Below are 15,167 nucleotides of genomic sequence, written 5' to 3'. Positions count from 1 at the left end.
CTTTGGGATGTATCGATCCTTGAGCGGTTGACTTAATACTCAAGGAATCCATTTTGTGACAGTGGCTTGCATTATGTTCCATGGACTTCCTTTGCTGCCTACAAATATTCTTTCCATGTGCTTAACAGAAACGAATATATGACCCTTGTTATGTGTTGGGTGTGCTTTGAGTAATTGCTTCCTCCTTTCCAACAAGGCCTGAATGTAAGGCCAAAAGTGTTTTGACTTCAGCTGTCAGTTGAACATGAAGGTGGTTCCTTTGGTGAGAGCTGTGTGCACAGCTTTCAGCCTCGTTATCATCAACCTACTTGTTTTGTGTGCAGTGGAACCTTTCCAGTAAAATAAAACATTGAGGTTCTTTTGGATGTTTGTCCCTCAAAACAGCCCTTGCTTGGCTTATTTATTTTTCAAGAAAACAGATATATTTTCAAATTGAATGTCTCATAGAATCTGAAGAATGAGTAAATAAGAGGCAGTGTGTTTCTGCTTCACCAGTCTTTATACCTGCTTAGTGTTCCTCTTCTCAATGTGTTTTCTCCTTATCAAGAGACAAGTCACACTGGATGGCAGAAAGCATTTCTCATGGAGGCAGTGTTACAGGATAAGGATTTTTATGTTTGTCAGCATCTTGACACATCTGGCAGGGTGTGACTTGCAGAGGCTTAGCACCCAGCTCTTCTAAGAACTGAAAATTAGAGGAAATCTCTCAGTACTGTGAAGGCCCAAAGAGTCATTTTTTTGTAAAGTGCCTAGATCAGCTCACAGATCTGGGGTATCTCACTGTCAGACTCCATTTTGCATCCCCACAAATATAACTCATTAATTTGACCCGATTTCTCTGTTGTTCCCCTCAGATGATGGTCTCTGGTGGTCGCTCACAGGCTGCAGCTGAAAGGCTCTCTGGGTGCCGCCTCCTCCCATCTGTAGCTGTTGGTATCTCTCCACATGCTTGCACGCTGTGGTCATGCTGCTGCATCACCGACCCCTGAATCATTCTTGTCTAAATTGACTTATATTTAGCACTGTTGTTCTGTTCCCTGAATCCATCCGGTCAGCTGCGTGACAAATAGCTGTTCCCTGAATGCTGTCCAATTTGTAAATAAGAATTACCACAACTTGGGGACTATGGCAAACATTTCTATTTAGAAGTGAAGTCATTGAAATGTCCAATGGACTTTTCTGGCACGTACCTGCACCCCAGGCTTGTGGCAGGACGGATGAAAGGTGTGCTGGTGTTTTCTAATCTTTCTAGAACTACTTACAAACCATTTTACAGAACTATTTATGGGTGGACAGGCTGGATGAAAACTAGTCCCAAGGTGCATCTTTTGGCTTCAAGTTTTGATCTCCAGTGAGGCTGCAGATATTGTTCCTATGCAGTCCATGGAGTGCCCAGGAAATCTCATCTCTGCCATGTCCTGTGGCCTCCTTTGCAGTTTCTGGGGGCTTTGAGAGTCCTTTCAGCAGCAGGTTCTCTAGTTTGTAAGAAACTGCCCCTCACTAAGTAAATCCTCATGAAAAAGCTTGGCTTAGGTATTTTTAAAAGAAGCTTTCAGCTTCTAATTTCATAGGGAGATGTGCAGCATTGTCTGCCCCGAACATCTTCATTTTTAAATGCTTTGTCTTTGTAAATTGACATGCATTCTAAGACAACCACAAAACTAGAGAAAGATTCGGCAAGAAGTTCATGCTTTTCAAGGAAACTGTTTTAATTGTACAGAACTTTTATCCCTCACACTGTTCTTTGGCCTAGATTGTTAACTGAAAATATGTAGGAAGGGCTACTTATAATGCCTTTGTTTCTAATGTTAGGCTCAAGTGTGTACTTGGAGTGGCTTAAGGAGCCTTCAGTTCCTCGGAAAGGAAGATCAGCGGCTAACCTGTCTGTTGGCTGGACATTGAATCTTTTTATTTATAGAATCTGGCTTTTTTTTTTTAGGAGGCATCAAGGAAGAATCAGGTAGTGTTTCTGAGGTGCAGTAGTAATTTTCCTGCCTTTTTATGCTGTTGGCTAATCCTTTTTCTTGTTTTTTTTTCAGGCTTCCAAGATACCACAGAATTGTTGCCCGCTTCTTGTATTTGTGAATCCAAAAAGTGGTGGTCTAAAAGGCAGGGATCTGCTGTACAGTTTTAGAAAGCTGTTAAACCCACATCAAGTCTTTGAACTTACCAATGGGGGCCCACTTCCTGGGTAAGTAATTTTTTTTTTATTTACATTTTTTTATTACTTTTTAAAATGTTGTACTAGATTCCCTTATTTTGAAGATCTAAATTTCTTTTGTTCTGTGCCTGAAGACCTGGGCAGTAGATCATTTCCTTCTGACTGTTCTTACTGTGAGAACATATTTAAACTTTAGGGTTCTCTAAAGAAAAAAGAATAGCATAATTCCTAAAGTATATATTTCTGTCAAATCTCATGGAGTCTGGCCCTGGGAAAGTCACATGGACTTTACAGTAGCACATATTTAATAATTACTGAAAATAAATGGATTTTATATTTGAATGAAGATGGGAAGAGAAATGTCACATTTCCTAATGAGGGTGGATTTTTGCTTTCATTTCTTCTTGTGTTTCATGGGAACTACCAGGAAAGTATAATAAAATTTTCTATTTTGACTCTTGAAACTTGGCCGCAGTTTCAGAATTAACAGGGTCTGCCTGATCACAGCTGCAACATTTCTACAAGGAACAGAACATAATGTGCTTGTACGAAGACCGGAACTGATGACTTGATTTAATGAACCCCACTTTGTTACAGCTTCATAAAACTAAAAGCAATAGTTGTAGCCTATTTCCCATTCCTTCATTACTACTTTAATAAAAAACGTGTCATGACAAGATCTTCTGAGCAAAAGCTTTGTGGAAAAAAATGCAGCTTATGTAGGAGACAAGAGAAACAAGCTACACCAAATAATTTTTCTGTCAGAACTGTATAATTCTGGGTTTTTTAAATGCACTTATAGCTGCAATTTCAATAGCCAGTTCATTTTGTTTTGGCTTTGGAATCTTTCTGTAGCTTTATGGCAAAATGCTCCCACTTGTTAATTGCTTCTTGTGCAATAAAATAACAATTCTTTCGCATGATATGTTGGTATGTAGGATGAAAAGCCACAAAAGGTGCTCATCACCAGGAAAACAGTAAAATTAAGAAGAAAATGTACTGTGATTCTTGTGACTAAGTACAAAAACACTACTAATAATCAACATCTCCTCTAGGATTTAGAGAGTTACAGATGTTCACATTGAAATTATGACTAGTTAGGTCTTTGTGCCCTTGAAAAAGGAAGTGATTAACCATTTAGTTCTGTCTGAAGAATCTTAGAGGAATGTGGATTTTACTCTTTAAAATCATCTTTATCTACATCTTAATGTTTTTCTGATCCCTTTGTTGAATTTGATCCAGAAACTGATGGTAAAGGGGAATGGGCAGAAATAAAATACTGTGTTATTTTAAATAACATATTGGAACTTTGCATTTCCTATATCCCATTGTAACATTTCTTTTCCCCTGTGCTGCGCTTCACAATGGAGGTTTCACACGTTCTCCAAAGTCCCCTCCTTCCGAGTGCTGGTGTGCGGAGGGGATGGCACTGTTGGCTGGGTCCTTGGTGCACTTGAGGAGATCAGGCACAAGCTGGTGTGCTCAGAGCCCTCAGTTGCCATCTTACCTTTAGGAACAGGTGAGAATCACAGCAAGAACCATTCTTCTGCTGAGTGCAGAAGCCCTCTGGAAGATTTTATCTTCATCTGTCTGACACAAGACTCAGTTTTGCAGCTGAGATGCCATGAGATTCAGTTCTGGCTGGTGCTGGAAAGTAAACCACAGTATCAGCTTTTCAAGGAAATGTCAGTCATGCTTTCAAAAAACAGTATCAGGAAAAACCAGCAGCAGGAGTGTTGGTATATGGGTGGGTGAGTGGGCAGGAGTTCGGAGGGCAAAATATCCTCCTCAGACAATCACAGGTCCATCAGCCATTGCTGTAAGACAGCAAACTCAGTTGCTCCCTGGTGTCTCAACACCATAACAGGTTTTTCTGCCCCTTTTTGTGGAAACACTCCACTGTGTCTGTATGCAATGGTAAGCACATGTACAGACATAACACGTTCGATTTTAATTTTTTTTTTCTGCTAGTTAACTCTTCCTTCCAAGCAAACTAATTCTGTGGCTTGATTGGACCATCTTAGTTCAGTGAGATTTGTAAAACAGGGCTGATGCACTGATTATGAAACATGGTCATGTTTTGGTGTTCTTCACTGTTGCCCAGGTAATGACCTGGGGAGGGTCTTGCGTTGGGGAGCTGGCTACAGTGGGGAGGACCCGTACTCCATTTTGGTTTCCGTGGATGAAGCAGATGATGTTCTTATGGATCGCTGGACTATCCTTTTGGATGCAGAAGAGCCAGCTGAAGGCGCAGAAAATGGCATTGCAGAACCTGAGCCTCCCAAGGTGAGCTGAGCACCATTTGAGTGTGATTCCTAGGAACTGTTATTCTAGTGAAAATCACAGAGAGGATGGGTATTAATGTGGTTTAATTTTTACTGCTCACTTGTCTTTGTGCTTGGGCCTTACTGAGCTGTTTCCTGGTGAATACAGCAAACGTCTGGACCTAGTGTTTTGGTTTTGGCAGGGCTGGCTGACTGCAGAGCATGTGTTGTAGCTGTTTAGCAAAAAGCATCTGATAGACGATTAATGAAAAGACTCACATGGCAATGGCATTCCTGTTTGCTTCAGCTGGAAAGAAAATTATTTCTCAAATAAGAAAAGGCTTTGAAAGGAATGCCAGAACACTTTCCAAAACACTTGTAAAACTGGAGTGTTAACCAAAAGACACTCCCTTCCCCAAAAGGTATTCTCATCTTTCCTTTCACAGTTTAAGAAATTACTAGGAGTTGCTAGCATATACAGGAACTAAATCCTTCTGACATCTTACTCTTATTCTGTGTCTGTATATGCCATCTGTTATTTGCCTTTTCTTTTTCTTTTTGAGTGAAAATCACTGTCATTTGGTTCATACGAGTTTGTTTCTGTTTAGGAAAATAAAAATATTGATTTAGATGGTGATTTTGGAGCTGTAAGTGAATCCTGGTTCTCTCTTTTCAGATTAAAGGAAGAATTTGGACAAGGGGCTTGCAAAAAAAAAAAAAAAGTAGGAAATCGTAACAATGGTAGCAATTGTCCAAGATTTTAGTCTGGTCACTGGAAAATCCTAGGCATTATGAGTCAGTTGGAGGATTCAAGATGCTCAGGTTCCTGCTATTTTTTGCTTGGTGGAGACAGGGGCTTTTTTTTCCCATAGTGCCTAATCTCCTTCTTAAAGGTGAAGGATGGGAGAGTAAGGCCTATGATGAACAGCTATGGAATGAACTGGCATGCAAAGGAAGATTTAATGGAAGAAATGGTTGAATTCTGTAGAAACTTTAGGTTGGCATATAGGGAACTAGTTAAAATGCAGCTGAGTAGGTGAAGTCAAGTTCTTCATTCATCTGGTGTAAGCTGGTCACCTTCCAAAGTAAGTAAGAGTGTCTTCCCAATGATGTAATATGAATCCATGGTAGATGCCAAAAATAACAGTGGCATTAGTGTTCAGCAGCTTGTGAAGTTAATGCATAGAATTGCTTTGAGAGGTTGAGTTGGTTTTATTTCTGCATTTTTTTTTATTTATGCCTTATTATGCTTGTTACTTTTAATTAAGATTAAATTTTGAATTTTCTGATACTTTTGAAATAATGGCTATGCATGTCAACAGTTGTTCACACAGCTTTATTTTTGGTGCAGTGTTTCTGGAAAATGTTTTTCAGAATCTGTCAAGATGCAAGTGTCTTGGAAGAATCATCTGCAAAGCTTGCTTTTGTTGAAAAACTTTGGAATTTCTTCATTTTTCTTTTATAAATGTAAGCAGGAAATGATACTTTTTTTTCCCTTTTGGTCAGATTGTACAGATGAACAATTACTGTGGTCTGGGCATTGATGCTGAGTTGAGCTTGGACTTTCATCATGCTAGAGAAGAAGAACCAGGGAAATTTAATAGCAGGTAATCCTGGGAAAACCAGGTGTAAAGGTCAATTCTTTGGTGTTACATTACTTCCAATTTACACTAAAACTGATAATATCAAATGCTACAGGTATCCACTAATACTGCTTGTGGCAGAGCTGGGACAAGGAGGAATTAAGCTAACCAGGAAGTCACAGACACAAAATTCCTGTGTTTTGTTGGTTTGGGTTTGGTTTGAGGTTTTTTTCCTCTACCGAGAGAGCACCAAAGCAGTTTTTGGAAGCCATGTCACTGTTATTCAGTAATCTTAGTTTTCCAATAACTGCATTGTTGAGTTCAGTGAAATTTTCAGAAAGTCAGGAAATATCTCTTGCTCAAAACCTTTAGCAAGAGTGAGGGCAGTGCTGCTACATGAGCAATAAGCACTGTTCAGAAGTGTCCAGAACTTCTTCTGTGCCTTTTCCAGTTTTGCCTAATGCTGTTGCAGGACCTGCATGCTGGTATTAAGGATAAAAAAAACTTTCTGTATCTCAAGTGAGAATGTTACTAAAAAAAAAACAGAGACCTTCCTCCTCTCTGGCATGTGCATCAACCAATAGTGGGACTTCTTCTCATAATTACTGAAATTGATGAGCAAAAGAAATCACATCTGTGTAATTAATCAGAAGTTCCTTATAGAAACTGTTTTTGTTTGCTTTCCCCTATGTTTGTGATTAAACACCCTCTAAATTGTCTCTTGGTTGTCAGAGTTACATCCAGTTACAATTGTGCGGTGTTCAAAGTGTAACTACTGAAAAATAATCTCTGACCAGTTATAAGTGCAATGATGTGTAGTATAACCTGTCTTGTAGTGTTCATTAGTCTGTCATTACAGGCATTGCTCATGGTCCTTTTCTTAAAAACTAATACAGTTGTTGATGTAAATAGGGGTGGTTCCTGGTGCATAAGTTACTACTAGGCACTGGCTTGAATTTTCAATACACTTGACTGAAAGCATTATGGGTAGTAAAATCATGCAATAAGTTTGTGTATGGCAGTGTCTATTCTAGTAGATGAAACTTTTCTAGACTTGTGCAGTTAATATAATGTACAGCTTATGTTCATTTTTTCTTCAAAATATACTACTCTATGTTTGCAAAGCTGCAGCATTTCAAAAGATGCATCCCTTTCTTACTGCCATTGCATTTGAGGGATATACTTTTATTGCTATTGCCTTGTGTGCTTTTTGTCCCTCTCATCTTCATCTCAATCATTTCCCAGTGTGCAGCTTCTATAGTGCAGTGTCTTGGTATCATTCTGCATGTCTTGGTATCATTCTTGCAGGGTGACTTGAAGTACTTGTGGAAAAGAATTATTTTTTTTTTTCCCAAATCTTAAGGGCTATATACTTCTGAAAAGGAAACATGAAATAATTAATTGATACTGAGGTGCATTTTTGTGGAAACCAAAAGCTTGTGCATGCTAACGGTGCTGTCACATGATATTTGTGTTTGACTGTCTGTGAAAATGGCCACTAAAATAGTTGAATTTATGCTTCCCCATGATAAGCAAGTGCACACTCTTGTAATACTAGATTAGTATTATTAGTATTATTTCTAGTAAATTAACTAAAAATGGTATCTACTTAATGCAAGATGCAGCAGCTGCTGGCTGTTGAAGTGGCTACTCTTGAGTGCAGAACAGGAAGTTTTGGGTTGTGGCAACAGAAATTGAAGATAGTCCTTGGAAGAAATATGGCCTTGAGTGCTTTTGTGATGCAAGACCTTAAACTGATAAATGTCCCAAACACTGTGTGCTCTCTGGTGTCACTCAGTAGAGTCTCTCTACATGCTCTGGACTGCTTATATTTAGCTAGCAGCTCAAAGTGCAGTGATAACACCCCTGCAGGAATTCAACGCTCATATTGCATTGTGGGGCAGATAAAATAGTGTATATTGTAACAGTGATGGTCTTTACATTGGTAAGTGCCAAACTATATGAGTTATTTTCATGATGCGAAATTTAATGATAGGGCATCTGCTTCCACAGAATAACAGAGTGGGTAGGTTGCAAGAGATTACAGTGGGTCATCTAGTCCAACCTCCCTGCTCAAACAGGGTCACCCCAGAGCACATGGCACAGGATTGCATTCCAGATGGTTCTTGAATATCTCCAGTGAAGGAGACTCCACAGCCTTTCTGGACAATCTGTTCCAGTGCTCAGTTACCCACACAGTGAACAAATTCTTCCTTATGTTCAGGTTTAACTCCTCTGCATTGTTTTCTGCCTGTTCTGTCTTGTCCTTGCTGCCCAGCTCTGTCTTCTTGACACTGTCCATTCAGGTACTTACAGATAATGATAAGGTCCTCTTGCAGTCTCTTCTGAGTCTGAATAGACCCAGCTTGCCCAGCCTTTCCTGGTTAAAGAGTTGCTCCAGTTCCTTTATCAACTTTGTTGCCCCCCACTGGACCTGCTCCAGGAGCTCAATGTCTCTCTTGTCCTGAGGAGCCCAGGAGTGGACAGATGTGTCCCACCAGGGCTGAGCAGAGGGGCAGGATCACCTCCCTCGACCTGCAGGCAATGCTTTTCCTAATGCACCCAGGATCCAGTCGGTCTCTTGGTCCCCAGGACACACTGCTGGCTCATGGGCAGCTTGTTGTCCACCAGAACCCCCAGCTCCTTCTTCACAGAGCTGCTTTCCAGCAGGTCACCCCCAGCCTGTGCAGGTTCATGGGGATATTCCTTCCTAGGTGCAGGATTCTCCATTTGGTCTTTGCTGAATTTCAGAAGGTTTCTTTCTGCCCATCTCTACAGCCTGTCAAGGTCTCTCTGAACAGCTGCAGGGCTGTCTGGGGTATCCACCACTCCTCCCAGCTTTGTATGGTCACTGAACTTGCTGAGAAGGCACTTGGCTCTTAATCCAAGTCATTCCCATGGGATCCTGGAGCAGTCTTTAGGACTGCATACTGCAGAAGAGATCACATCTTGTTTGTACAATCCAAAATGGCAGAAGATTGCTGTGGCAATCAGTTTCCTAAATGCAAGGTTCAGGAGAATATTTTGCTCAATTTAATGCAAGTTTAGACTTTTTTTACAGAGATAAACAGCTGTTCTGCAGTTAGAGTACTGTGAAGTATTCTTTCAGTTTCTGAAGGCTTCCTTGTTCATGCAAGAAAAATTAATAATTCTTGGGGATATTGCAAACAGTGTGTTTCCTACTGATATTCCAGTATTTTTCAGCTGTATCCAAATTAGATAAAACCTGTTTTAGCATAGACACATCTTACATGAAGCAGAAATGTATGTTTAGCAGTGTTACATGAGGTGCCTTTAATTTGGTGCTATTTTAAACTGTTAGGACATAGGACTAATCATTCCCAATGTAGCAATTTAAGATGACTGAAAAGTCTGAAAAGTCTCTGTCTGAAGACTTGGCTGTAACCTGCACTGGCTGTCCTCCCCACTTCAGTGTCTATGGTGTTTAGATGTAATGCTAGAGAGATTTTGCAGAGAGTTGAATTCCAATGACAACCATGTACTAGTAGGGTCAAACAATGGAAATTTATGCTTTTTATTTTAAGGTTGCCCTGAAGGCCATGTATCCAAAGGTTTCCATTATAGAAGAAAAGAGTCTGTGTGTTTAACTGTCTTTTGTTTATGCTATTCTTAAAATATATTGCCATTTCTAGGAATGCCATAAGAATCTTCCTCATCTTTTTTATTCTAAAATTAGAGATGTTAGAGCTCTGTCACAAGTTGAGATTACTAATCTTGTTTTAAGTCTCTGCAGCTAAGTATATTTCAAATTAATTAGGAATGTGTAAAGCAAAGATTTTCAAATGTTGTTTTGCCGTAAGTATTGTATCATTGCATGAGAAAACAATTTAAAATGGGTCATGATGACCTCTAAGTCTTAATCAAAAATATAATCTTCCAGCCCAGGAGTTTACATTTCAAAGAGGCATTGTATTCAGGCAGTGCTTCAAGAAGGGACAATTTTTCTGTAATAAAATTTCACAATCTGCACATGCAGCGGAATCATCCCCTAAGAAAAGGTATGTAAAGTTGCCGTTCATGGTTTTTGCTTTGTTTTTGCAGTAAAGGTAGAAGAATTTTAAATGGGTTTTAATTGAAAAACTCTTTAAACACACCTGCTAGAGGCCAACAGTGGTATACATACAGGGAAGAGCGCTATGTGTGGCCTTACCTTTTAATTAAAAGATGCTTGTCTGCTCCTAGGTTTCACAACAAGGGAGTTTATGTGAAAGTTGGGCTGCAGAAGATAAGTCACACTAGAAACCTTCACAAGGACATAAAGCTGCAAGTGGACCAGCACGAGGTGGAGTTACCAAGTATAGAAGGACTCATTTTTATTAATATACCCAGGTAAAAGGAGGAGGAATGATCCCTTGTGGATGCGTGCGGGACTGTGTGTAGAACTGCTGCTTAGCATTTGAGCATCAAATGTAAAATCATTAGGTTTTACATGTTACCTGTTAACAAAACCAGCAGGTAATTGGTCCTGCCATGCTATTATTTTTTTCAATCTTGATGTTTAATTTTACCATCTCATCTTAAATAACCTGTATCTCTTTGCATTTTAGTCTGAAAATGGTTTATTCAAATACTTATTTTTACATATACACAAATGTACGCAAATATACATTGCACATGAGAGGTGTGGAGAAAAAGAATTCTGATTAAGTGAAGAGTAGTTTATGCACAAAACAATAAGCAAGTGATTTGAGTGGGAAGGGTCAGTACTGCACAAAAAGCAGCATGGTCTAAATTGCCAGAAGCATTTCAGAGGACTGAAGTGCATGAATATCTGCCTAACTACAAATGCTTTTGGCCAGATAAAAGGATGAAATCTTAATAACTATTTTAGCTTTAGTTTATCTTCAGTAACTTCTATTCAGTAATGCTGTCAAGACCAGAAAGGGCTATGTTAAGTTCTTTAGTCTTGAGAATTAAGGGTTAGTTTAGCTGTAACCTGTAATCCCAGCAAACTAAAACTCTACAGAGTAATCTTATTCCTATTTACACCTTTTATTTCCAATGGAAACTATTTACTTCTCTCCTTTTACTTTTAAAAGATCTGATAAAGATTCTTCCAGATTTTAGAAAAAGAGTTCCTGCCTTTACAATGCAGGAAAACTGCTTACTCCAGCTGGTGGGGGAGCTGAATGTGTGGTTTTTGAAGCCTGGGAAACCAGCCACCCTTAGCAGGGCTCCAGGGACTGTGACCAGGGGCAGAGCATGGGCCCACAGGTGGTCACTGGTGTGCTCTCCACACAGCTGGGGCTCTGGAGCCGACCTCTGGGGGTCTGAGAGTGACAACCGCTTTGAGAAACCACGCATCGATGATGGCCTGCTGGAAGTGGTTGGTGTGACTGGAGTCGTTCACATGGTGAGTTGGCATCCCAGCAAGCACAGAAGAAACATACATTTTATAGGAACAGGCTTATTTCCATAACAAACAGTGCATTCCAAGTACATGGTCCTAAAAATTACGCCTCTTTGTTAAGGTTGGGTAAGAAGAAGTAATAGGAATTGAGAACTTGTTAAAAATCCATGGGGAAATGCTTCATGACTTAACTAGACTTTGAACCAAGTAGAGAAACATACATGTGTGCATATATATGTATATATAAAATGCAATATATGTATACATTAAATAAAAATGTATGTATTTATGTACTATGGAATGCACTAGCTTTCTCATAAGAGGTGTCACGGTGTCCAAATTGAACAGTTCATGGGATGAAAATAAGATTTTATTCTAATGTTACAAAAACATGCACCCTTTCCCCAGTGTATTTGCAAAAACTCTTGTCGTATCTCATCACAATGGAGATTCCATCAAGCCAGGTTGCTTTATAATTATCTGCCATAGGCTTTCCAACACCTGTCACTGAGAATTTGATACTTGCTGCTCTTGATTTGAATGCTACATCAAGCAGGTAGTGTGCTGTTCTGCAAAGAATATTATGACTCAAGTTATGCAATTATTTTTTAATTATTTCATGTATTACATATTTTTACAATGGTCTGCTATTAATAAGACAGTCCTGGGGGATGGTAGATTATTTTTGTCTTCATATCTTACCACTACTGAAAGAAATCGGCTGCTGAAAAAGTATATGTGGTCAGGTAACTAGAAATAACTAATCCATAAAACCACCAAAAATGGAAAGCTGGGTGCTTAAATTTTGTGGAGCTCAATCCTTGCTGTTGGTCAACTTTATTTTGTAATTTATATCTTCTAAAATATACTAAAGAGTTTTGGTAGAGATCTTTAAATCTTTCATGAAAGTAGAACCAATTTTATACATTGGAGTATAAATGTTAACAAGCCTGTGTTTTGGGCTTGTGATAGTAAGGTTTTTACTCCAATGTTTGGTTTCTGTACACATTCTCCCAGGGTATGTGTAGCAGGAAAGTTTACTTTGCCTCACGTCTACAGTTAATTCTAAAAGTTAACTCAGCTGTTAACTTCCAGTCAACTATGTGTATAAGAAGTTCAGTGTGTGTATGTATTTCTGTAGCTACATGGAGTTGAGTTTGGAAGAAGTCTCTCTGATTAATAAACTGCTTTTAGACTTTGGAATTTTGCATGTGCTGAAGCCTGTGTGTACAATTAGGTGTTTTTAGATGTATTTACTGTGTTATGGAAGGGCAAGCCAAAGCAAACAAGACCTTTTTGAGTGTATGCTCCTTCGCCAACCTTTGTGTGCAAACAGCTTTGCTTTGGGAGTTGTTTTGCCCCCCGCAGCCTGCAGTGGTGCTGGGGCAGTAAAGGCATCCTAGTTTTGCCTAAGCATTTTTTAAGCTGAAACTTAAAATGCCAGGTGAGAATAAAACAATACCCCCCCAGTTTAATTGCGATGAGTGTTTGTACTTCTTGTTAGTTGGGGTGATTGACATGATTGCTGGCTTTTATTCCCTAACAGGGTCAAGTCCAAGGTGGTTTTCGATCAGGAATCCGCATAGCCCAAGGCTCATATTTCCGTGTAACACTCCTAAAGCCAATTCCAGTTCAAGTTGATGGAGAGCCCTGGATTCAGGCTCCTGGCCAGATTATAATTTCTGCTGCAGGACCAAAGGTACTGGGTGTAGGTCTCTCTTAGCAATCTGACTTTGTTTCTGCACTTGATGTTACAGTATTATCTTGCTTGTCTGTATTCTGATCCTTAACCCTATACCAGCTGCTTAGCACTGTGTGGTAACTGACATTCCAATTTCTAAACAGGATGGTTTGAGGGCTCTCTCCAGTGGCTCAGATGAGGCTCATCTTTCAAAAAATAGTCCCTGAGCTTTGGCCTAGTGACTCAATTTTTCCTCTGTATTGAGATTTGCAGGCAGTGTTGCTTTTCCTGGGGCAGGGCAGTTATGAAGACCATGGAGTAGTGCAGTGTGCAAGGTAGGAACCAGTCTACTGGAGAAGGGAAGGTCTGTCAGACAGTAGTACTAAAGGAGAAAAATTAATAGGAGGGGAGCAGGGTCTGTGAAAAAGAGACTTTGAGTAGTCAGTGTCTGTTTTTTCTTGATTATCTTGATGTGTACATAAAAGACAGCATCAGCTCCCTAAGAATTTAACTTACCTGTTGACTTTGAAATTGCGAAATAAACATTTTGCAGTAGATGACTGTGGTGCACACCAGTCTGCACATTTGCCTGCTACCTTAAGGATGCCTTTTCAACTCAGACATTTGATGCTATAGGCAAGCTCAGAGGATATGTCCTTGCTGTGGAGATGGGAGTGAAAGAAAGGGTCATACCTCAGAATATATTAAAACTTTCTTTTCATGAGAAGTAGTGGGAAGGTAATGGAAAGACAGAGCAAATCTAATTTGTCCTTCATTGAGAAACATTTCCTCTTCTACCAGGTTACTGACTAGTTAGCTCAATATATGGGTATATGTATATGTGTGTACAGGAATATATATGCACAAACAAACATATATATATAATGTGTATATTATGTATAAAAAAGCATGTGTATATTATGTATTTCTGTAAAAAAACAGTAAATCCTACAGCTTTATGAGGATAGGTGCACCAGATATTTGTGTATTTAAATGTTTTTCTGTTGCAGTTCAGCTTCTTTGCTTGGTTACTAGTTAGTTGCCTTAGACCAGCTTATTGATGGCTAGAGATATTTAAATATTCACCTTCTTTTAATTTTTCAATTCTAGGTCCATATGTTGAAAAAATCCAAGCAGAAGCAGAAAAAAACTGGAAACCTGAAAGAGATGAAAGTGGATAGCATGTCAGTCTCGGAAGGAGGACGCTAAGGGGAGACCTGTGTTCACACCTATGGTAGATACCACCCTGGTCCAGTAAAACCAAGTGCAGACAAGTTGTGAAGAGTGTTGCCTATGAGCGTGCCTTTCATTACATTTTGATAGTACTGGGTTATTCTTTGTCTTTCAAAGATAGTACCTCATTGTCACAAATAACTATTATGTACCACCTGTCTCATCTGAAATGTTTACTTGAGTTTGCTTTTCTGTAAGCTGTTTCCTAGCCATACAGAGTTTCCAAGATGCTGAGATTTCTGCATTTGTCTTCACAAAAAATCCTTACCTCCTTCCAGTTCATTCTTAAAGAAAATAATTCAATTGATTTTTTTAAATTGTTCTATAACTGAAAATTTGTTCCTTTAAATTAATGCTCACAATAGCATCCTAAAAAAAAAAAAGGCAAAAACATGAGCTGCTGACAACTCCTAAGATCAGTCCAAATAGCATAGCTGAAACAGTACAAGTGTAAAGAGAAAAACACAAAACACATGAGAGATTATTTCTGTAAAAGGATCCCCGTACACTGGAAGACAGAAAGTGCTAGAATAGTTGAGTCAAAATATTTCAGAGCGTTTACTTCAACAGTATTTGGACAGCATGAATGAAGGGGAAACAGCCTGTAGAGCAATTTTTCAACTGTAGCTTAGTTTCTCATTATTCAGCCAAAGCCTGTTTTAAAAGGCATTTGAATTTAATCAGCTGCAACTCTCAAAATAAAGAATACCCAAGGCAGGAGTATACCAATTCTTTTATGTCACTGAAACCATTATGTTTGACACCAGACATTTTTGTCTTGACTTTACTTGTGTTGTTTCATTTACGTGAATTTGCACTGTTATATAACAGCAGGCTTAAGCAAGAATCATCATTTTTAGGTTAAAAGAAGTAC

General features: G+C 39.1%; 1 protein-coding gene across 1 annotated transcript in view; it reads left to right on the top strand.

Moving 5' to 3' along the window:
• The window catches only part of DGKQ (diacylglycerol kinase theta), an 81,148-nt gene extending 66,773 nt beyond the window's left edge, over nt 1–14,375 (top strand). The window contains exons 16-23 of the mRNA XM_062513886.1: nt 2,040–2,191; nt 3,532–3,680; nt 4,266–4,447; nt 5,932–6,032; nt 10,212–10,358; nt 11,271–11,382; nt 12,926–13,078; nt 14,171–14,375. Of these exons, the coding sequence (XP_062369870.1) occupies nt 2,040–2,191; nt 3,532–3,680; nt 4,266–4,447; nt 5,932–6,032; nt 10,212–10,358; nt 11,271–11,382; nt 12,926–13,078; nt 14,171–14,269 (1,095 nt within the window). The 3' untranslated portion in view covers nt 14,270–14,375. The remainder of the gene's footprint in view (nt 1–2,039; nt 2,192–3,531; nt 3,681–4,265; nt 4,448–5,931; nt 6,033–10,211; nt 10,359–11,270; nt 11,383–12,925; nt 13,079–14,170) is intronic.
• Nucleotides 14,376–15,167: the final 792 nt, after the last annotated feature.

This window comes from Cinclus cinclus, chromosome Z (assembly GCF_963662255.1).
Source record: "Cinclus cinclus chromosome Z, bCinCin1.1, whole genome shotgun sequence".
NCBI lineage: Eukaryota > Metazoa > Chordata > Aves > Passeriformes > Cinclidae > Cinclus > Cinclus cinclus.
This window is presented reverse-complemented; position numbering and strand designations above follow the sequence as displayed.